Source organism: Globicephala melas, chromosome 7, assembly GCF_963455315.2.
Source record: "Globicephala melas chromosome 7, mGloMel1.2, whole genome shotgun sequence".
NCBI classification, from domain to species: Eukaryota; Metazoa; Chordata; class Mammalia; order Artiodactyla; family Delphinidae; genus Globicephala; species Globicephala melas.
Window position 1 is genome coordinate 100,136,199 of NC_083320.1, and position 25,286 is coordinate 100,161,484.

The 25,286-nt window shown below is 33.8% G+C and overlaps 1 protein-coding gene across 4 annotated transcripts in view; it reads left to right on the forward strand.

Moving 5' to 3' along the window:
* Positions 1 to 25,286, forward strand: part of DPP10 (dipeptidyl peptidase like 10) — a 1,292,066-nt gene that overhangs the window by 1,211,813 nt on the left and 54,967 nt on the right. For all 4 annotated transcript variants that reach the window (XM_030843834.2, XM_060302530.1, XM_030843833.2 and 1 more), the window contains 5 exons: positions 298 to 405; positions 15,539 to 15,630; positions 16,042 to 16,089; positions 19,034 to 19,155; positions 20,866 to 20,913. In XM_030843834.2, coding sequence (XP_030699694.2) covers positions 298 to 405; positions 15,539 to 15,630; positions 16,042 to 16,089; positions 19,034 to 19,155; positions 20,866 to 20,913 — 418 coding nt within the window. The remainder of the gene's footprint in view (positions 1 to 297; positions 406 to 15,538; positions 15,631 to 16,041; positions 16,090 to 19,033; positions 19,156 to 20,865; positions 20,914 to 25,286) is intronic.

The window sequence follows — 25,286 nt, forward strand, 5'->3', positions numbered from 1 at the left end:
GAAAGTTCTTTTCTGAACCAATTTAAAAAGTGTCTTCAGTCTAATTGTAAATCATTTCTATCCAGTATGCAAGAAACTTTCCCATCCATCTCATCACTCAAACACACACATATGCCCAATGCATCATTGCATTCACTTTAAAACATACTGTTATACTTTTATTTTTAAATAATTCGACAATTTGCCAAACTAAACTTAAATCAATTATTGGTCTATTCCATGCATGTATTAGCAATAGTTGGAAGTACAATTTTCAAATGCCCTTTTGAGATTGTTGCATGTGCTTCTATATTTTAGAATGAGGAGCCCGTGTTTTCTAGAGATGGCAGCAAATTCTTTATGACAGTTCCTGTTAAGCAAGGGGGCCGTGGAGAATATAACCACATAGCTATGTTCCTCGTCCAGGTAAGTGCTGGCTTCTTTCTGTAGTTTGGTTTCATTCCATCATGTTCATGAAAGTCTTTTTCGTGTGGTATTCTGCACCTACAGTTAATACCTGTGAAGTCCAGCCATATATCCAACTCAGGGATGTTTTAGGAAGAGGATCCCCACCCTTAGCCATAAATTCAAGCTGTACACAAAACATTTTCAACACTCAATAAAATTTAGTGAGCTACACATGTGTGCTATGAGTTGAGGGCCTTGGGATATAGAATTTAATAAATGGAAAGTGCCCAACCCCTACTTTCCAAGACCTGAGGAAAATCGAGAGACGATTTTTCATTCAACAAATATGTATCATCTATTTGGTACAAGTAATATTTTCAGTGTGTTATAAAAGTTTTAAATACCTGAAGCAGTCTAAATGTCCATCAAAAATTGAATGGTTAGTAAGTTGTAGTGTACCCACACAAGGAAATGCAGGGCAGGTTTTAAAAACCAGGATAAAATAGATTTCTTATGTGTTGTCAAAGATAAAATCTGTGTTATGTTTTTATGGACCTTTTGATAAAAAAAGGATAAAAGGTTATTTTTCCTCTACATTTCAAATGAATGTTAACCAGTTTTATCTAATTATAAAAAGAATCAGTGAATTCACAATAAGTAATTTAAATATGGCAAGGTTAATGAGTCAATTTGAATCTAATTGACAATAAAAATATTCGTGAGAAATAAAGTTTCCTTCAAAATCAAATAAACAGTCTAGTCTCACAGGTAAATGTTAATTTATAAAGATAAAACATTGTGGATAAATTGGAATCTTTCTTGAGAGTGTTATAAACAAACTAGCCAAGAATCAATTTCATATTTACTAAGTATAGAATAAATATGAATGTGGTAAAAGATCCCTAAGCAACCTGACTACTTTTATGTTCTTAGAACCTTCAAGTCTTGTGCATATTCTCCAATTTTTACCATTATCCATATATGTATTTACATTGGGCAGCTCAGTACCTTGAATTTTTTAAATCTGTGTCAGTAGCTTAAGAGGCAACCCTTGTCCAAGATCTGTACTATTAAAGTAATTGTCTTGATTTTAACTTTAATTTTAATCAAAGCTGAAATAAATAATTTGACTACACATAATCTCCACAATAGCAATGTAGATTAATTTTCATAGTATATTATTAAATTGGAAAAATAAGTTATAGACTAATATATAATGTGATCTCATTTATGTTTTAAATAAATGAAAGCATTTATATATGAATAAAAATTTTTGGTGATTCTGTACTCAACTATTAAATGATTATATCAGACAGGTGATATTAAGGGAACATATTTTGGTTTTTATGTGAACTGGAGGAAGCTTCACCAGCAAATTGCTTTACCTGATTAACTTTTGCTAGCTAATTATAAACTTTGTTATCATAAATACTGGGGAAATATTTCCGCCAAAAGAATAAATAAAACTTTCCAAATCTCACAATTGACTGTGGTGACATCTTATTGCATTTTTAAATATCAGTATTTATATTCAAGAAGCTGTATAAAAACCCAGGTAGTCAAAATTACATACAAATTGTGACTATTTATAAGATATAGTGAAAGGTAGAGAAAGATGTATAATACATCTATATATATATATATATGTATAATTCTGAGATTATCTATCCAACAAAATAAGAACAGAAATGTCTTTTAAAAAGTGTGGGGTTGGCAGAGCAGAGGTAGGAGATGAAGATGTTGGCATGTAGAAATTGAGATATTTATGCACATAACAAAAGTTTTTTTACAAGCCTTGGGAAGAAATACCTTCTGTCGCCCAATCAAACCAGTCTGAAATGCAGTCTAATTCATTATTTCTGAAATGTTCAGAAGAACAACTTCATAGAGCAGATGTGTTTACTTTGTTCCTCTTCCATATGGAGATTATAGCAAAGCTTCCATTGAAGTAGAAAATGTTTTGATCTATTCTGACTACAGTTCAGAGAATTTGTGGTTTGCCTCACTGATAAATAAACATGACTGCATGATTATTTACAGATATTTTGGCAATGTGGCTAAAATTAACTTACTTTGTTAATGAATCAGAGGTCAGTGCTTAGGTAAATAAAATTTATTCTTAAGTTTGTACATACACACAATTTTGAACCTCTTTGCCTCAATTTTTAAATAGCTAACAAAAAAGCTCTTTTATGATTTTTTTATGATTACCGTATTGAGATATATATATATATATATATACACACTATAAAAATTTGTAAAATTCTAAACTGAGTAAACTAAACAAAAGATTATAAGGGGCTTCCCTGGTGGTGCAGTGGTTGAGAATCTGCCTGCCAATGCAGGGGACGCGGGTTCAAGCCCTGGTCTGGGAAGATCCCACATGCCGCGGAGCAACTAGGCCCATGCGCCACAACTACTGAGCCTGTGTGTCTGGAGCCTGTGCTCCGTAACAAGACAGGTCATGATAGTGAGAGGCCCGCACACCACGATGAAGAGTGGCCCCTGCTTGCCACAACTAGAGAAAGCCCTCGCACAGAAACGAAGACCCAACACAGCCAAAAATAAATAAATTAAAAAAAAAAAAAAGATTATATAAAATCAGGGACTTCCCTGGTGGTCGTAGCCAAAAAGTAAGAAAAAGAAAAAAGGGTATATAAAATCAAACATAATCTCATCACCCCAGACTTGCACACTGCAAATCAATTGTTGTATATATTTCCAATTTCTTTTTACATTAAAAATATATCACTTTTTCTTAAAGTGTGCAATCAAAGCATATATATTGATTTGTAACATTTAAAGAGTAATATCTGAGCATTTTCTCACATCATTTAATTGTATTCTTAATATTTAATATTATTTGTAAATGTGATTTTAATAGCTATTCAACATCCTGTCTAGTAAATATATTATACTGTATTTAAATGAATTAATTTTCATCATCATATTTATTTCTAGTTTTGATACCAAAAATGATCCAGAGATAAATGTTCTTACCACAAATGTATATTTCTAGATGTCAAAAGTTACCTAGGCAAAGCATATGTGTACATATATGTATTTGTTTAGGTTTTGATATGGAATGTGAAACTGGCCCTCCAAAAATGGTGTACTAATTTACCGTCTAAACAGTAGTGCATAGCACCAGTGATGACTTTTTACCCCCTCTTCCTTCCCTTGATACACCAGAGGACTCCACCTAAATTGATGTGCCCAGGGAGTGAGAAATGACAGGAACAGAGAGCTTGGCAGCCGTCAGGAAGACCACCTTTGCAGTACTTGATGCTTAGCTATATTAGAGAGCTTCCCCATTGACTGCAAATATATTCATCTGTTTGAAGTATCTTACTAAATGAAATTAGTAAATTTTTGCAAACATTTTTCTCTCTTACACAATCAGTAGGTAACCAAAAAACATTAATTAGAGACCAGGCTACAAAATTAGTGTTTCAGGATATTTTCAATATATAGATTGATGGTTGGCCTTACAAATATTTTAGTGGTTTTTTCCCCTCATTTACAAGACTTATGCTTGTTAAAATAATTCCAAAAAATAAAAAATAGGAAAAAATTGTGTGTTCCTCCAGTCTACTTTTAAACATGATTATAATTTTATGTTAAGTACAGTATTTTATCCTATTTGAATTTAAATTTTAAAGCATAATTTTCCCATAGTGCTAAACAATTTTGAAATGCAATTCTTTTGAATATTAATATTTAGTTGACTGGATGTACATAGTTAACCATTGTTGTTCAATGTTTAATTTAGTGGCAATTTACTGCAACTATAGATGTCACTATACATAAAGATTATTTTTATTATGAATTATTTCTTTAGTTGTGGTTAACAGAACTGGAATTCCTGAATCAAAAGTAAAATATTTCTAAACCCATATATACATATATATATATATATATATATATTTCCAGATACTTTCTATATGAATATGTGAAAGCAAAATTTATGAGTACGGTTTATCTACTTTTATATATTCCATTAAAGATAATAATAAAAATAAAAACTGGCTCTTCCAAAAATCTTTATAGCTAAAATAAATTTCCTTCTGAGTAGAGTGTGAAATACGCAGTATTGATATCAGTTTACGTAGTTTCTGAATCAAACAATGATGCAAACCTTTTTTTACAGCAGACCACTTCAGATCACTTCAGATATTTCCCTCTCCCCTTTTCCCCCATAGAATTCTTTATGTAGACTTCTAACTCCTGAATTCCCATATTTGGAACCATAATATCCTATATCTTACAATGTAAGTTGCAGTCAAGAGAAAGGTTTTTGTCAAATACATGGCCGCCTTTTTCCCCTCTAATATGGGATAAGCAGAGTTTCAGTCATGTTAAGTGGTTCAGATTTATAAGCATAAGCAATTGCCCTGTTATCTTCCAAAACTGTGTTAAATGAAAATTTATATATATTGGTGAATTCATTCACTTTTTCTATCCAGCAATACAAAGTTTTGCTTATGAGAGCTGATGATTTCACTTGGAACAATTTTAAATGCCATTATTCATTACAAATACTGTAGAAAATAGCATGCCCCCAATCCACAATTCTGTCACCCAATCAACCCAGTACAATTTTTTCATTACATTTCACTGCTGTATCTGATTAGGACATTGTCTGAAAACAATTAGTTCACCTCACATGATGAATAGACAGTAAATTAAAGCATGCTATTTTTAAGCACTGCAATATTTCCATTATTTAGAAGCTGTAAAAGTTAAACAGAATTTACTGTAAGAAATTTGAATGAACAGTGTATAATCAGGTGAAAAGCACATGCATCATTAAACTTTTACTGATAGCAATATGTTTCCAACTTATAAACAGATACATAAAATTCATATGGAACTTGCTGAGTAAGATAAAATCTCTGCCAATCCAAGGAGAGGTGCCTGAGGTCTAATGTCCCAAATAAAAACACTTTATTTCCTAGATTTTCAGCTCTTTTGAAAATGAATGAAATTACTAGTTTTATTGCTGCCCTTATAAAATTAAAAGTGAAATATGAGTTCAATTTAAAGTATATTGCCATGTTGCCCTTGTCAAAATTCCACAATGGTTTCATATTGATAATCAGTGTTTCTCTTCTACTAAGTGAATATAATGGAGCTGGTGGCACAGAAAGAAAGAATTACTTCTGTGAAGTAAAATGAGTATTCTTTCCTGCTTTGTTAAATTACCTTTCCTGTGATTATATTTCTGCTGAAGGTGGATGGAAAATTAATTGAGGTGGTACAGACTAGTCAAGTCCCTTGATATTTATTTTGAATTTACTGTATAGTCATCTACCATGTTCTGATTGGTATTGGAACTATTTACCTAGAGTCCAGATCAAACGTAATATGCTATTATTAGAAAATAGCTTACAAGTCTTATAACTATGTAACTATACAAGATCGTCTATGCTATTACATGTAAAATGGAGTGAAACTTATTCCCCAGCCCAGAGTTGCCCTGGTAGATATAAAGCAAGCAGAGAAATTACAGATGTTTGAAGTAAAGTCCAAAGGTTGTGAGGTTGTTATCATGGCTTCCAACAAGAGATCTTTTACTTCTACACTTAGAAACATATTTTGATCCGAGATGCATCATTGGATGTGTAATTTTTATTCTCTGTACACTGTATTCAAACATTTTTCAAAGCATTGGATTTTTGCTCATGATCACTTTTAATGTGGCCACTCTTCCATCCTTAAAACACACACACACACACACACACACACACCAAAATTCTCTGAAAAACAGAGAACATATAAGCAATCTAGAAATCTGTGAACAAAATGCATCTCCAGATATGTACAAATATTGATCAAAGTTTCTTTACTTTTTAATGTTTTGAGATTTTGTTCCTCTTGAAATTAGATGCACTAAAACCTGAGATCTTAGTCCTGTCCTTGGTCCATTCAAAACAGGATCTGAAAATGAGTAAGTAGGACTATCTACTGTGTTGGTGTCCTGTGGGAATTTGGCAATAAAATATATGGCTTCAGAACTCCATGCCAGCCTTCAGGCTGTGCCTGTCTCAAATCTCAGAACTTTGGTTTCATCTTTGCATTTATACTTTTATTCAGCAAGTACTTTTAAAGTGCCAGAATGCATCAGACAGCATATGAAGAAGTTAAAATAAAGAAGTCACATGCTTGTTGTTGACCTTGAGCAGCTAGAAGTCGAGAGCGCTCCCTTTAAGAATAAGGAATAGATGGTTTAGAAAGATGCTGAAATACAGATGTGTACCAATAAGTCACTTATTGTTTTTTTGAAGGAAGATTCTAATACTACATATACATTATGGAATGACCTTTTAGTTTCTGCTTCCAGTAGTATAAGAAAGTAGATATTTAATAAAACTCTCCCACATCAAAAATCCTAGATTCTAGATATATTTATACCAAAAATGCATCTGAAGTACTATTTAGCTGATAGATTACACTCTCTGAAAACAATGCAATTGAATTAGAAGTGAATAACAACAATTATAACTTTTAAAAAGCGGTATGTTTGAAAATAAAATATAATTTTTACATTTTTCATGGGTTAAATTACATATATCTATTATTTGTTATTTTATAATATAATTATACTATATTTATACATATATATTCAAATGTAGAAGAAGGACATGAGAAACTCAGTAGTAGAATTTAATGAAATAGAAAGTAAAGATAAAATAAAGGGGTTTAGCCAAATAAACAGTTGGTTCTTTGAAAAAAAATAATTCACACTAGAATGTATAACAAACTTAATTTAAAAAGAGGACAAGCCCCCAAAGTATAAATAATAGAAAGAAGGCATAACTGCAAATTTTAAAGTATTTTTTTAAATGCTATGTATAGCCGATGTCAACAAATTTGAAAGCTTGAGTAAAATAGATAAATTCTAGAAAAAAGAAATACCAGGTCTGAGTTAAGAAACAGACAACCTGAATTGTCCCATAATATCGAGGAAATGGAATCAGTGTCTTAAAATGTATTCAAATCAGGCACAGGAAGTTTTTTAAAGGTGGATTCTACCAAATATTCAAAAGCCTTAGAAATTTAAAAATAAAGAACTTCTTTAAGCTGACAAAGGCATTAATCAAAAACTTAGATAATATAACATAATCTATAGTGGAAAATTAGTACATTTCTTTTAAAAATAAGCACTGAGAAAATGAATCAGAATGAAGTAACTTGAATATGCACAAAACCAAAGATGACAATTTTTAAAAATTACCACCCAAGAAAGTAAAACAAGAAAAAAAACTTGATAGAGAGAGGCATCTCTTAGAATATTGTCGGTAAAAGAAAAGGTGAAAACTAGTGGTAGAAATTAAGAACTCTACAGAAAAAAAATATTATCCACTCCTAATGGTGTCTCATTAGGGTGCTTCTAGGGATACTAGTTCTTAGGGAACTGTTAATAGCACTCCTTAGAAACACTGCTCCTTTAGAATTCAAGGGAGTCACCTTATCCTTCACCATTCTTAAGCATCTATATCCTGGAAAATCCAAGATACTTATAAAGAGCAAAATATGGTTGGCAATAGATTTACAAAATTACTATATGAGGAAAACAAAGTAGAATAAAATTTTTCCAATACATAAAGACACTTTTCCTGAAGAAAAACAATGACGAGGCAGAAGAATTCTATAAAACAATACTCCAAAAAGAATGACTATTATTATCAAAAAGAATGAATTATTATCATTAAATAAGCATATGTAGACATAAAATTATCAAGTGAGAAATTCAAAACCTAGAAAAGGCCTCATAAAGTAGAAATAAAGTTGTAAACCAAAAAGTGACAGATTTCAGGAAGGAAATGGAAAAGATAATACAAAATAATAACAGAAATAATTAATTGAAAGATGACCACTGGTAAATAGATATTTCTGAAAATATACTAATGGATAGCAAGAAGACCCATAAAAACAGCCAATAGAAAGAAAGAAAGTAGAAGGGATCTGATTTAAGTTAGGTAAGACAAGGAAATAAGATCCACCTGATATTTAATTGGCTTTTTTGTGTGTGTGTGTGGTATGCGGGCCTCTCACTGTTGTGGCCTCTCCCGTTGCAGAGCACAGGCTCCAGACACACAGGCTCAGTGGCCGTGGCTCACGGGCCTAGCCGCTCCACGGCATGTGAGATCTTCCCGGACGGGGGCACGAACCTGTGTCCCCTGCATCGGCAGGCAGACTCTCAACCACTGCGCCACCAGGGAAGCCCCTTAATTGGCATTTTTATAGAAGATAAGCAAAACATTGGAAGAGAGGTAACATTTAAACCCATAATCCAATGACAAACCAGAACAACAAAAAAAATGTTCTAGAAATACAGAGTATCTTTGGAGGGGGGTGGTGGTGGAAAAATATTATTAAAGGTATTAATATAAAGATGACATGTAAAGTTAAAATAAAACCTAACACTGGATTTCAAAACACTAAACAGACTACAAAAAGACTGCCTACAAAAAACTCATTAAACATAATATTCAAAATAAACATATAAAATATGATAGAGTTTTTAGAAGGGTATCAGTCATACCAATAAATGTAAATTGGCCTAACTTATGTCCTAAAATTTTAAAAATATTTTTTAAATTGGCTCATGAAACAGAATCCAGTTCAATATTTTATGCAAAATATACATCTTAAACAAAATGATTCGGAAAGGCTAAAATCCTGATATAACAAACAAGAAGAGCTGCTTTCATGTTCCAAAGCATTAAGACCACCAAAAGAAGATGCTTTATAATGTTCAAGGCCACAAATCACAAGGAAGATATAATAGTCAATTGTCTGTATCTATGCCCCAGATAGATGGCTACCTTTATAAAACAGAAATGCCAGAAACTACTTAATATGTGGAAACCTTATTGTACCATTCATTCTCAGTTCAAACTGATTCACGTGGACAAAAAATTAAGTAAGGTTATAGATATAGCATATATAATGTGTGTATTTATGTTTGAACACATCTAAACAAGAGATATTATATATCTGTTTCAAATGTATGTGGAACTTTGTCAAAAGTTGAACATTCATCAGGTCATCCATCTAAAAAGCTCAGTAAGTTCTACAAATTAGAAATTAAATAAAAGCATGCTATAATCACAAAGTAATATGCCTAGAAATCAATAATATATTTTAACAGGTTTTCCAACTAAGTAATTTTTAAAGTAAATCTAATTAAACAATTTACTGGAGAATTCAAGTCAAAATTCCAAAATCTATAAAATAATAATAAGAAAAAGAATGGCAACACTTTATATCAGAATAAGTTGTCAGAATAAAAATCATAACTTAGCAAACATAAAAATGAAAATGGAAGAATGAAATAAGTTGAATTTCCAACTTAAATAGAAAATTATCAGCAAAATGCAGCATACATTAGAAAAGTGGGAATGATTAAATTTGAAGCAGAAATGAAGTAGTTTATAAATAGAAAAATGTAGAACTAATAAGTGAAAAAATAATGTTTACCCTTTGAAAACGTGTGCGCGCGCACACACACACACACACACACACACGAGACAAGACACATGCTCATCCAATCAAAGAAAAAGAGGGAGAAAGCAAACTGGTATAAAATTAGAAATGGCTAATGGGAAATAAACAAAGGGCATTTGAATAAATCGTAAGAGACTATTTTGCAGAACTCTATGTCAATTCGTTTGAAAATTTAGATGAAATGAAAAATTTCATGAAGAAATACACTTCGAACTGTCCCCAGGAGAGATGCAGAGCTTAACTGATTAATGACGTAGAAGAAGCAGAATGTTATCAAAGAACTACACCACAAGTGAGCACCAGGCCCACATGATTTCATAAAAGGATCTTATTAGACTTTCAAAGGCAATGCCAATAAAATTTAAATTGTCTATAGAATAGGTTTTCCTTGTAGTTGCCTTTTACAAAATTTAATACCACTTTCTGGTTAATATACATACACATATACATATACATATATATATATATACACACACACATATATATATATATGTGTATATATATATATATATAGGAATTGGGGATAATTTCTTAAAGTGATAAAACATGTATACCTCAGCCCAAAAGCCAATCTCGTGTCATTCCCATCAAGGTCAGGAGCAAGGGAGGATGCACACTATCTCCACTATTATGTAAAATGATTTTGGAGGTATTAGTTAATGAGACAAGAATAAACAACCAGCTGTAAGATTTGGAAAAAGCATTTAGTGAGACAGCAGGATAGATATTTAGCATACAGAAATCAATAGCTTTCATATTTGCAAACAATAATCAATTAGAAGGTATAATGGAAGAGAGAGGCCTTTAGACAATAGCAGCAAAATATAAAATACTTAGTAATAAATATGAAAATGAAATTATATGAAATGTACAAAACCCATATGAGGACAACATTGAAACATTCTGGAAAGACATAAAGTAGACTTGAACAAATGGAAAAATATCTATGTTCTTCTAAAAAATAACTGAAGATCATAAGATCAGTATTAATTATAAAATTAATAGTCTCCCAATAAGATATTCCAGTAAGTTTTTATTTGCTTGAACTAGATATGCTTATTTTTAAGCTTCTTTGGGAAAATAAAAATGTAGTATTATCTAGGGAAATCCTGAAAATAAGAACAATGAGTGGGTGTGAGTCCTAAATAATATGGATGTTAAAAAAAATCTATAACTAAAATGTGTGGTATTGGGACGTGACTTAACAGAGATAAATGTATAGTATAGACAGTACAAAAATAGACTCAGGTACATATGGAAATTTAATATATAATAAAGGTGGCATTTCAAACCACTGAAAAAATTAAGTTTTTATAAAATCATTTTAGGAAAACTCAATATCCCTTAGGAAAAAGATAAAAGTAGTTCCAGTCTACCACCCTAACTCTAAAATGACAAAGCTCTAACTTTAAAAATTAAATCTTACCTGTAATAGGAGAAAACATCAGTAAATTCTTTGTAACCTTAGTTTGAAGAAAGCCTTTAAACTATGCATCATCACTTAGAAGTAATATAAGAATATGTTGGTAAACTTGATTTTATAAAGAACAGAAAAAAAATTGGGGAAAAATGCTATCATAACCAATGTCAACACAAAATGACAAACCAGGAGAATATATTTGCAGCATATACCTCACATAAATGGATATAAAGACACAAAGGGCTCCTAAAAAATAAATAAGACCAGAATACAAAGAAATCTGATCGAATAGATAACAGAGACAAACATTAGCAGAGAGTTAGATAAAACAATTATGCAAATGGATTATTATATATTATACATTATATGTATATATATATATATATATAAGCATTTGTACATATATAGATAAATATAGATGCTCAACTTTTCTTCCAAGCAAAATGCAAGTTGAAAATACACTAATATACCTGTCACAAGTTGAGTGTCACAGGAAGCCAACTGTGAAAGAATGATTAGCCTGCAGGCCAGTTATTACAGAGATCAATAACTCTGGAAAGGGGGAAAAGAAAGCAACATTGTGCAGAAGAATTTGAGTGGCAGAGCCATCTCAATGAAGGTTTCAGCTAACCCCACAGAGAGTTCTGCACTGGGAGAGCCCTTCAGAGAAGTCCCAAGTTAGAGCAAGAGGGCTGGGCTTCTGTATCCCAATATTGATCAGGTTGTCCTTTCGAGGGCTGTTGAAAAGAGGTATGATCTTGGGTGAGGCCATTTTCTTCAGTTCAGGCCGTCTCCAGACTGACAGCTGAGGGCCTTCTTCCAGCAGGACTTCTAGCCACTGGAGAGGTAGGTCCTTCCTTCTAGAAGGGAGTTCTGGTTGGTGTATCATAGCGTCTACCACAGCAACACTTCTCACTTGTCAGATTAGCAAAAATTCAAACAATGAACAGCGTGTTCTGTAACATGTTCATGGGAAGACTGTACTTTCAGGGATCATTTCTGTAGGAAAACAGGCACCTTATACATTACTGGTAGATGTGCAGAATGGTACTTTCCCTATGGAGGAAAATATCCTGAAGATATTTCCCTACACATTAAACCACAAACAAACATATACACAGGGTTAATCAATAAAGCATTATTTGAGATAATAATCACTATAGATTATTTGCATTATTGGAGGCTAGTTGAATGAAGTATGGTACATCCACACAGGCAGAACTATTTAAGAATTAAAAAGAAGATGATATATAACAATTGATATAGAGCACATCCCACAATCTCTCTAATTTGTACATATATATGTAATTAGATTAGCATTTACATTTATAGTAATAAAATATTAATTTTTTAATTATAAAAATCTACCCCCAGAAAAGAAGCATAAATAAGAACCAAATGAAGAAAAGTTTTTTCTATGTGATGAGAATGGGGTGAGATCAAGACTTCTGTCAATGTATATATCCACATATTTATACTTTATTTTTGACCATGTACATATTTTAAAATAAAAAGAATGAGGACATCAAAGCTTAAATTGAAATACTAAGAGAAGATAATACACCTAAAATGTAAATCAAACTGATATGAATTTTAATTGAGGTGTGACTACGAACTCACACATACACCTACACACACAGAACATATGGACATCTGGCTGGCTGCCTATCTATCTCCTCTGAAAAGGTCCAGAACTAATAACATTAGAGTAGTAATGAGCACACCTAAGCCCAGATCTTGATATCTAAATATCATAATCCAGTAGAAAATATGCCTTGGAGAAATTATTGATTATGGATATGGGAGATAAGAAGCGATCTTAGAACATCTTACTGTGCAGAAAACAAGGAAGTGCTCTAAAACTAACATAATCATTTCCAAAGAATAGAGGGGTTAGCTTGAAGGAGTCCCACTAACCAAAGTTTGTCAATTTCAGCATCATGAAGAATGATAACAACAACAACAAAATAACAGTAATGGAATGTAACACATCAGATTAAAAATGTTTATAATAGTATGAGGAAGAGGGAGATAAAGAGAGTGAACACACGTGAGGGGAAAAAGTAGGGAAAGTTCTTTTTACAGAAGAATACCACCTAATAAATATAGAATGGATGTTAGAGTTAGAAAATCACTTCCAAATGATAATTTCTTCAGGGAAAGGTCATGAATGGATACCAAAACTACTGAGTGGAAAGTTCATGGAGGAAGAGCTATTCATGTAATGTGCAAGCATCATCCCACTTTTAACTACAGGGAAAAATGTACTTTACAATGAACATATATCAGTTACCTTGTAAACAGCATTGTTAAGGATGGGAAGAAGTGTAATGGTGTGTTTCCTAATATGAAGCATAAGAGGTATCCAATATCACCTATATAATATTTTTGCCAAAAATATTAGCCTAAATTATATCATTTTAAAAAATCAGATAAATCAAAAATACTCTACGTATCAGACCACTGGACCAAGAGTCTTAAAAATGGTCAGTGTGGACTTCCCTGGCAGTCCAGTGGTTAAGACTCCACCCTTCCAATGAAGGGGGCACGGGTTCAATCCCTAGTCAGGGAAGTTCCGCATGCCACATGCCACAGCAATCCCCGCCCCCAAAATGGTCAATGTTGTAGAACTCAAGAAAAGATAGGATAACTTTTACTTTAAAAGAGACTAAAGAGGTGACAACCCACTGCAATTAGGTAGATATGTAGATAGATAGAAAGATAGATATAGATATATAGATATGGAGATATTTGGGTTACTTAGGGCAGTGTGGAAATTAGAATACATACTATATATTTAGATGATATTAATGTTGTTATTCATAGGTATGATATGCAATTTGCTTATATGAGAAAATACTGTTAATTTTGAGAGATGTATACTGAAATATTTAGAGCTGAAATAGTCTGATGCTTTCAACTTCCTTTCATATGATTTAGCATATGAAGAAAGGGGGAGAGCAAATATTCAAAATGTTAATGTTTGGTGAATCTAGGTAACGGTTTTATGGGTATTCATGTACTATCCATTAACCTTTCTGTAGATTTGAATATTTTCTTAAAAATAAAGGAATTGAATGAGATACAATTTCACACTCATTAGTTTGACAAAAAATTAAATAGTCTGATGACATTAACTGTTGGTGAGGAAGTGGATAAAATGTGGAGCAACAGAAACTCACATTGCTAGTAGATTCTAAATCAGCACAACTTTGGAAAATAATGTCACTATTGAGTTAGGTAGGAGACATTCACCTTTTGACCAAGCAGTCCCATTTATCAGTGTTCATCTCAAGAAAATCCTGTCACACGCACCGGGAGACATTAATAAAACTGTTCATAGACAACTTGTTTTTAAGAGCGAAAATTTGGAAAAACTCAAATGTCAAAAAATAAATAAATTTTACTGTATTCATACATACAATAAAATACCATATATCGGGCTTTCCTGGTGGCGCAGTGGTTGAGAGTCAGCCTGCCGATGCAGGGGACACGGGTTCATCCCCCGGTCCGGGAAGATCCCACATGCCGCGGAGCGGCTGGGCCCGTGAGCCATGGCCGCTGAGCCTGCGCGTCCGCAGCCTGTGCTCCGCAACGGGAGAGGCCACAACAGTGAGAGGCCCGCGTACCGCAAAAAAAAACAAAAACAAACAAAAACAAACAAACAAAAAAACCATATAGCAGTGAAAATAAACTGTGGCTACAAGGGTCAGTGTGATCCCAGAAATAAATTATTGATGATCTCATCAATAGTGATGATATTTAATGATCTCAGAAACAAATTACTGTGTGAAAATAGCAAATCATATAGCAATGCACATCTGTAAATGTTAAAATAATGTAACAGAATCTATTTGGAATGAAGTTTGTTTGAAGTATTTTATTTAAAGCTTTCCAAGCTGCATAGCTGTCGATCATTTAGATGAGAGTCTGTACCAAATGCCCAGATGACTTCCTATGTCAACATGATGATGCACACGTAATCCTCACCTGGAGATGTTTTCTGAATGGTTTTCCTACACATAGGAATAAAGGCACCATCTTACCTGCATCTGTGTTTATGCACATGTGGATATATTCTTAAGATTGAAAGTGAGAAACTCAACATTAGCTGAGAACTAAAGAATGAAAAGTAACACAGGCGGTTAGTACTTTTGTGCTGACCAGAGAGATGCTGTTTAAATAAGAAGAAAATCAATATATTCTATTTCTTTGCAGAGTAAAAGTGAGCAAATTACTGTGCGGCATCTGACATCAGGAAACTGGGAAGTGATAAAGATCCTGGCGTACGATGAAACGACGCAAAAAATGTGAGTGGTTTTGGTTCTCTAGTCAGGTTGGAAGTCACTGTCGTCAAATGCAGTCTTTTCTGCTGGATTTATATTTTGCTTACCATGGTCCTAGTCCAAGTAGCCTGGCCATGTAAAAACCTTTTCTTTAAGATTCTCCCTATACTTCACACAGAGAGATACTTACACAGACAGTTGCACAGACACATGCACACACACACACACGCACACTCAGAGAGATTGAGAGAGATCATGGAAAAGTGTGACAATATTTTAAGAAAAAATATGCGTTTCCCAAATGGATCAAGTCCTGCCGTTAAATAATAGAAGAGCTCTTGCCTGTTCTTTGACAGTTTGAAAATTCAGGTGAAAACTCGGTGTGGCAAAAATTGATTGGTGCCTGATGTTTGTGTTGTTTTCTTTCATGGGCAGTTACTTTCTGAGCACCGAGTCGTCTCCCAGAGGGAGGCAGCTGTACAGGTAAGCAATGAGAGAGGATCTTCCTGCACAGGTAGATTCCTCAGGGGCCATCTACACAACATAATGATGGAATGGAGAAGTCTGAAGTTTCCTTTTTGGTATGGCTAGGAGAGAACCAACTCAGTATGACAAAACCCCACACTCTTGGCCCAGTCCCTCAGCTTTGGACCACTGTGAGCGTAAACAATTGGAACTGAAATGGAGATCATCTTATTCCTCCTTTATTTTTTCCCTCATTTGTTTTTACAGTCTCAAAATGTCTTTTTTTTTTTTTTTTTTTTGAGGCTTGCTTTTCTCAACTACCCACATCACAGGCATTTACATATTTTCCCCAGTAGGCTTTTCTTTTACTATGCCTCATTTATATTTTCATGGCATTAATGTTGTACACATGTGATGTATTCCCGAACAAAATAAAAGCATTGTGAACATTTAGTAGAGTGGATCAAGTGGCAGTTTCTCTCCCCCACCCCCCATAATGTGTATAATCCATTGATTGTTATTTAAGCAGGAATGGTCCTTGCTTACCTAAATAAAGCAGTGGATGGGGACTATTTTCATCTGTCCAATTTTCCCGGATGAAAAGTTATATTCATAAAAGGGGTTAAGGTCATACCTATTTAGTGTTAAAAATGTCTCTTCACTCAGAAAGCTTTCACCAGGACCTCCCAAGAATGACTTTTATTTTTGTCTGGCAAGCAACTTACAATTATAGACTCATATACACTTTCTAATTTACATTTCACAGATCCATTTTTAAAGTGTCAAAACTGCCATGGCATATTCTCAGTGGAAATTCATCATGTTTGAAGAAGTGTCACCAATGATTCTTACCAAGTAGCCTAGACTTTCCTTTGAGAGTAAAAATGCATGTTTCAAGTACCTTAACTCTCTCTAATTCATCCACACACTCTTATTTATGCATAAATTGTTTTAATCTGAAGCGAGCCTCTCCTTTTTATCACATATCCCAATATGTCATCTTCACATTCTTCGTTTTTTTTCTCTTAGAGTCTGGAACACATGTTCTCAATTCTAATGGCTTCCAAAAGAAGAACAGCTGTTTATTTAAAGAGAATGATTCTAATTTTGGTTTAGAGGTCTTGGTTAAAGTACCGGTCGCTTTCTCTTTTTGGTTACCTGAAGCTTATATTTCTTGAAACTTATACAGTGGTTAATAGTGGCAGTCAAGAACAGTCCTTTAGAGATGTGGAAATACTGGACCAATGTCTTATTCTTCTCATTTTGTAAAACTCTTAACGAAAAATGACAGCGCCAGAAAATTAGGCTTGGCTAAACTCAGCTAGCAGCGCTGCCTCATCCTCTCTCTCCTCCCTCTATTAACCTAAAATGTGATTTGAATCACAGTGGGTTCTTAGATTTGTTTGCTTGTCTTATGTCCCCAGTGACTGAGGCAGAGCAGTACAAAAGTCAATATATCTATGACCTGTACTAGTGCAGAGGGCTGTGTTATAAAGAAAATATAGTACCAATAAATCTCCCTTTAAATGGCTCACCCAGTGCCAGTTTGTTTGACTGTAAGATAATATTAGTGTTTGACCCAGAAAACTCAATCATTGTCTTGTCCAGGCTATACAAATAATAATTGGTTGATTTAATTTATGGGATTAGATGCTTCTGCAGAATCAGAACTGCTAGCGTATTCGGTGTCATTATTTTGTCTCAAAATGTGCTTTTCTCTATTTTAGTAATTCATAATCCAAATAATGAGAAGATACCAACATAATTTTTAGGAAACTTGGATCTGAAAAATTATATGGAAGAGTAGAGAGAGAAAAGGTTTTAAATTCTAGTTATGTCACTGAATAGCTGTGACTAATAGGGACTGGCACACATTCATAGTTTCTGTGGTGATAGTTGTGCAACATTGTGACTGTAATTAATGACACTGAACCATATACTTGAAAAATGGTTAAAATGTTGAATGTTGTTTTACGTATATACCACAATTTAAAAGAAAAAAATGGGTATGATTTGTCATAATGGTGAAACTAGCTAATGTGTTTAAGTGCCTAGTATATTAATCACCTTGACTAGAAAAGGAAAATTTTGGATTATAATGGGCCCAAAATGTTTCAAATGTGAAGCTGTGACTTTGTGAACTATACTATACTATAGTATGTGTTTTGTTCCAAAATGAAATTGAGACTATTTTGTCCAGCCAAGTTTTAAAAAATGTATCATCAACAGTGTTTTCATTTAGAAGCATAGATAATTTACAATTAATCTCTATTTATAAAATAAATGAATCTGTACATGAAATTTAACTTTGGGTTAATATTTCAACCCCTCTAACCTTAAGCACCATTGTTTGTAAAATAAAGAGATGAGTGCTTTTCTCTTTATCTATCTCCTTGATGTCTCAAAGCATGTATAAGCATTAGCATTATATATATTATCATACAAAAATAGCTTTTCTTTTCCCAAAATTCAGTGCAACTATTTAGTGGGAAAAATCTGGTACTAATATCAAAATCTAATGTTGAATTTAGGAAATCATGAGCTTTTTATATGTGTGTGACTTGTGAAAACATTAGTTCTTCCAACTAATATTATTGCTGGTGACTTTATGCTTGTCTCTGTGGGTAATTTCTTTTAAGACTTTACAAAGAAATATCTATAAAAATAAGAATAAGTTATATTGCATCCTGTGACAATCAGTTTCTTTGTAAGCATACATACATATTACATTCATATAGGTGTACAGAATTTTAATTTTATTACAGAGAAGAAAAATGCATATGTCTTAACATTAGTAATGGGAATTGACTTTGTTTGCATTTTTATGGTAAGTCATAATTTACAAGGAACCTCAGCTGAGTAATTCTGTAGCATCTTTGTTTATGTCAATATTTAAATATAGATACCACACATTCAAGGACCTGGAACAGTAGCATTTCTAACTTTCTTTTTCTTTCCCCAGTGCTTCTACTGAAGGATTATTGAATCGTCAGTGCATTTCATGTAACTTTATGAAAGAACAATGTACATATTTTGGTGCCAGTTTTAGTCCCATGAATCAACATTTCTTATTACTCTGTAAAGGTAATAGATGATTTCTGATAAAACTTATTTTATTCATTTTATTTGATCAGTATCTATTACTATCATTAGTAATGATTACCCTAGCTGTATGATTTGATATTCTTAGTTTATGTAAGTTTTTGTTAAAAAGTTATAAATTAGGGGTTTATTGAGATAGAAATTGTATCCATTACTTTATTTAAAAGATAGAAATTGGGAGTAAGTCAATATGTGCACATACACATGATCAATAAGTGCTGGTTGACATGGACCTTTTAAAAAAGTGAATAAACAAATTTACATCAGCAAAGTCAAGCTAGAATAATAAACTAATTTACCTAGACATTAGGAAAAGCAATAGTTTCCTTATTAAAATAATGGCTTGGTTGTTAAAAAATTTAGGATCTATAGAAATTTAATTCCCAGGGTCTGGTCCCCTTCAATTTTGAGAAATTATGTTCACCCCAATTATTTCTTCTATCCGGTAACTATGCTATAGCCTTACATAGTAGTATGGTATCTCTAGGTTATACTGATAGGAATCACTGTCCCTTTAATAGGATACTGTATTTCCCAGAGATGAAATGGGAGATGTCCTCTTATAATGTGATGGATTGAGTGCTACTGCTTCAGCTGGTACCTTACACATTCGTGTTTTAAGACACTATGAGGAAGAGACCAATACTTTTTCTTTTTAGTTATTTTTCTCTTGACATCTGAAATAAAGTAATCAAAAAAGAGAAGTACTTGTTGGATGACACCAGAGAAAAACCATTAGACCCCTAGGCAGAGTTCCTCAGAGAAGTGAAGTTTTAAGATAACATCTTATGGTTACACTTGAATTATCCTGTATATTTGAAATAATTAACAATTCCAGTTAATGTATTTTTAAAATTAATATATAATTAGTTCCAATTTTTAATTTATCTTGTGGGTGAAATATTTTTTTGCTTTTATTTTTATTTTTTTGAATTTTTGAATTTTATTTTATTTATTTTTTTATACAGCAGGTTCTTATTATCTGTTTTATGAATATTAATGTATACATGTCAATCCCAATCTCCCAATTCATCCCACCACTGCCACCACCCCCACCACTTTCCCCCCTTGGTGTCCATACGTTTGTTCTCTACATCTGTGTCTCTATTTCTGCCCTGCAAACCGGGCTCTAGAGCGCAGCCTCAGTAGTTGTGGTGCACGGGCTTGGTTGCTCCGCGGCATGTGGGATCTTCCCAGACCAGGGCTTGAACCCATATCCCCTGCATTGGCAGGTGGATTCTTAACCACTGTGCCAAAATACTTCTAATATACATGCATTCTTTCTTTCTTGGCTAAGTGGTAAATAGAATTTAATCTTGAATGAGTGGATGAGGGTTCACAGGGTTGTGAATCAACTTTCTGAACATCAGTGATGATTCTATAAAAGACTAGATAAAAAGAGAGTAAAGTGCATAAGATTGGCTAAAACCATAGAACTATAGAAGTATAGGGCATTTTGGAGAAGGGAGAATTGTAACAATAATCCTGCAAATAGTTTCTTTCCCCGTATATTCTTACTTCTCTGAATAGAATATCCATAGAAAGGAATGAAATCTAATAATCGGGTTTCTGTTTCATTATGTTTTAACTATGAAATGTTATATTTGGAAAAAAGAACTCTATCATGTAATCTTCCAGTAGTTATTACTTAGATGTCTTTAAAATGTTTATACATACATTTCTAAAATCTAGGTCCAGGGGTTCCAGTGGTCAGCCTACATGACACGGACAACCCAGCAAGTAAGTACATGAAGACAACATCATGGTTGGCATTGGTCCTTAGTATTATATTATTTATTCTGACTGTTGTACTCTATAGAGCCTTCTTCAAAGGAGGCCCCAGCCTGAGGAAAGTAGCATAGGCACCATCAACTTGACCTTGTGTGTGTAAGAGAAACATTAAAGCAAATGGTTTGAGCCATGTTGCAATTGGAGTTGGTTCTTATATGCCTGAAATAGGCTATCTACTGTATCTTAATTGAATGAGGACTGATTGATGAGACTCATTTAGATATATTTCAGCCTACTGGCCCCTTATACTCTGGTTCATTCTTTCTTGAGCCTCATATAAATTATTCCTCCAGAGCAACACATTTACTTTTGGGAAAAATTATTCAATTGTCCATCATCTGTTGAGCAAGGACTTACTTTATCAGGCAATATGACAGAGGCTGGGTGTTCATTGCTAGTAAGATGTGGTCAACGTGTTTAAGAACTTTAATAGTAGAGTGTATAAATACAAACATGGCTGAGCTGATCTTAAAAATGAATACCCAGGTTGCTTCCTGCCTCCCTGTTTCCTTCTTTTCATCTATCCTTCTTTTCCTTCTTTCATTTAAAACCTTTATTTAATCAACAAAACTTTATTTAATCAACACTCTCATGCTCTAATGATTTACCATAATCTAGTAAATGAGGCTTATATTTTTTAACACATTTACTCCTCAGAACACCCCCTGATGTTGTTAATTTTGTTATCCTTTTTTAAAGATGAGGGAACTGAGCCACAAAGGGGTTAACAAACTTGGCTAGAGTCACTCTAATATAACAGGTGGCAGTGCCAAGAATCAAATAAGATTGTCTGACCCCAGAAGAGGGTTTATTATCACTACCATACAATGGTAGCTCATTCTACTGCGTTTTTGTCTGTCTCATCACATACTTAGGTTTAAGTAGTAGTCTTACTTAAATGCTTTGACTTAAAGGAGAGACAGGCATAAAAGTAAAATGTTGAATGACAAATATCATTTTTAGAGGACACGGAAAGACCTTTTAGACTCTTCAAATACCACCATATGGAGACTTCCTGCCTTTTCTAGAGAAAGACAAAACTTCTAAATAGTTAATGGAGTTCTGTGTGGTTGGAAATCAGTTAGCACATCTTTTAGTTTCTACTTAGTGTAAATCCTAAAGCGGTTATGGTAAGCAAATTAAATCTGTTGAATATTAACACTAACGGCAACAATAATGATAACAAATACAGTTTATTTGATAAAACAGAAAGAAGGTTGAATTTCACAGATAGAAAAATTAGTGTATAAAGTGAGTCCACCACATACCTTTTGTGGATATAATCTCATAGAATCAATTTCCTTGTAAAAAAAATAGCAAATGAAATTTCTGTGAGGATGCGATACATTTGCAACATAGACACTCAATAAACAGCAACTATTTGTGTTACATTGCATATTCTGCCAAAATGATATATTTTTTTAAATCCCCAACCTGACTTTAATTAATTTTATTCTACTGTTAAAAGGCAATGTTGTTTTCTAATAACTTTTGTTTCAAATCATGACACACTTTCCTCTGAGGGAAGCCTTTCTGATTTTCTCATTTATAAGTGAATTCTGATAGTCTCAGGATCAAGAAGAACAAAAAGGGACTGAACAGTGATCAGGTGCTTAATTTTATTTTCAAAAGACAATTATTTATTGAGATAAAATTTACATTTGATTGCAAGTAAATCTTTGGGTTAATGGATCTTCAGTTTAATATTCATTAAACTAATGAATCAGTCATAACTCATTTTGGGGCCACACGAAGCAGAATAAAGCATGAAAAGTATATTGAAAAATGAAAATATTTAACAAACATGGAAAACCTTTAAACCACCAGTTATCAAAGAAATGCAAAGTAAAACACTGCCAAGTAATTTTTCCTAACAAATTAATAACATCAAAAAATTTACATTGCTAATGAGGATATAATGAGGCTCTCATAAATTGCTGGTAGAAATATAAATTACAGCAAATCTTTTGGAAAAAAATAACCATAAGCCTTAAATCTTTTATATCTATTTACCCAATATTTTTCCTTTTAATAGTTTATACTGAAGAGATATTTAATTATAATGTGATGGATTGAGTGCTACTGCTTCAGCTAGTACCTTACACATTTGTGTTTTAAGACACCATGAGGAAGAGACCAATACTTTTTCTTTTTAGCTATTTTTCTGTTGACATCTGAAATAAAGTAATCAAAAAAGAGAGAAAATTATAACCATGCTACTGATGGTAGTGAAAAAACATAATAAAAATAATAAAAGGGGTGATTTGTAAATAAACTTTAATGGAATACTGATTGGTGCCCTGAATATCTTCCATTTGTCTTTTCAGAGCCACTTTTAACTGTTTTTCTCTCCCATGGCCTCTACCCCAGCAGGAGTTTGTACTGATGACTTAAGTTCTGCTGCCATTTGGCTGCCAATTGGATCCAGCTAAAATGAATCCTATAGGTGACTGAAGAGAGGCAGAAAAGTGACTTTGGAGTCTATTTCTCCAGTGCTATCCCTGTGCAGTCACCCAAGTTGCTCTGACGCTTGGGTGAAGGTCACTGTGGATCTTTCATTCAACCAACTCCAAGTAACTGCTCTCTCCTCTTGACCTGCTGGCCTAGCCTTTGTCATAAGCCCTGGGTTATGGTACTACCCCTTATGACCTCCCTGCCCTTTGTCCTATATTTGTAAATCCTCCTTTATTAAAATTTCATCAAATTGTTCTAATAGAGTTGCCACTAGTTCCCCACTAGGATTAAAAATAAAAATACACTTTTAAAAGTCAATTCTTCAAAACTGTTTAAGCTATAGTTCTAAGTGTTTAAGGAGTTCAAATATTTATGCCACTTAAACAAAATTATTTGAAAATGCATATTAAAATTCCAGAAGACAATATTTGAAAACAGTAAAAGTCTTGTATTTGCCTGGCAGCCTTTCAGATGATTTTTTGTTCTTTTTTCTTAAGTATTTTCCTAATGTTCTACGATGAACATATATTACCTTTATAATGAAAAAGAAACCCTTCATTAAAATGTTCAGTGACGAGATTGGTTCGAGATGGCGGAGTAGAAGGACATGCTCTCACTCCCTCTTTCGAAAACACCAGAATCACAACTAACTGCTGAACAATCATTGACAGGAAGACACTGGAACTCATGAAAAAAGATACCCCACATGCAAAGACAAAGGAGAAGCCTCAGTGAGATGGTAGGAGGGGCGCAATCACAATAAAATCAAATCCCATAACTGCTGGGTGGGTGACTCACAAACTGGAGAACACTTACACCACAGAAGTCCACCTACTGTAGTGAAGGTTCTGAGCCCCACGTCAGGCTTCCCAACTTGGGGGTCCGGCAACGAGAGGAGGAATTCCTAGAGAATCAGACTTTGAAGGCTAGCAGGATTTGATTGCAGGACTTCAACAGGACTGGGGGAAACAGAGACTCCACTCTTGGAGGGCACACACAAAGTACTGTGTGCATCAGCACCCAGAGGAAGGAGCAGTGACCCCATAGGAGACTGAACCAGACCTACCTGCTAGTGTTGGAGGGTCTCCTGAAGAGTCAGGGGGTGGCTGTGCCTCACTGCGAGGACAAAGACACTGGCAGCAGAATTTCTGGGAAGTACTCCTTGGCGTGAGCCCTCCGGGAGTCCACCATTAGCTCCACCAAACAGCCCAGCTAGGCTCCAGTGTTGGGTCACCTCAGGCCAAACAACCAACAGGGAGGGAACCCAGCCCCACCCATCAGCAGACAAGTGGATTAAAGTTTTACTGAGCTCTGCCCACCAGAGCAACAGCCAGCTCTACCCACCACCAGTCTCTGCCATGAGGAAACTTGCACAAGCCTCATAGATAGCCTCATCCACCAGAGGGCAGACAGCAGAATCAAGAAGAATTACAGTCCTGCAGCCTGTGGAACAAAAACCACATTCACAGAAAGACAAGATGGAAAGTCAGAGGGCTATGTACCAGATGAAGGAACAAGATAAAACCCCAGAAAAACAACTAAATGAAATGGAGATAGGCAATCTTCCAGAAAAAAAATTCAGAATAATGATACTGAAGATGATCCAGGACCTTGGAAAAAGAATGGAGGCAAAGATCTAGAAGATGCAAGAAATGTTTAACAAACACCTAGAAGAATTAAAGAACAAAAAAACAGAGATGAACAATAAAATAACTGAAACGAAAACTACACTAGAAGGAATCAATAGAAGAATAATTGAGGCAGAAGAACACATAAGTAACCTGGAAGACAGAATGGTAGAATTCACTGCCATGGAACAGAATAAAGAAAAAAGAATGAAAAGAAATGAAGACAGCCTAAGAGACCTC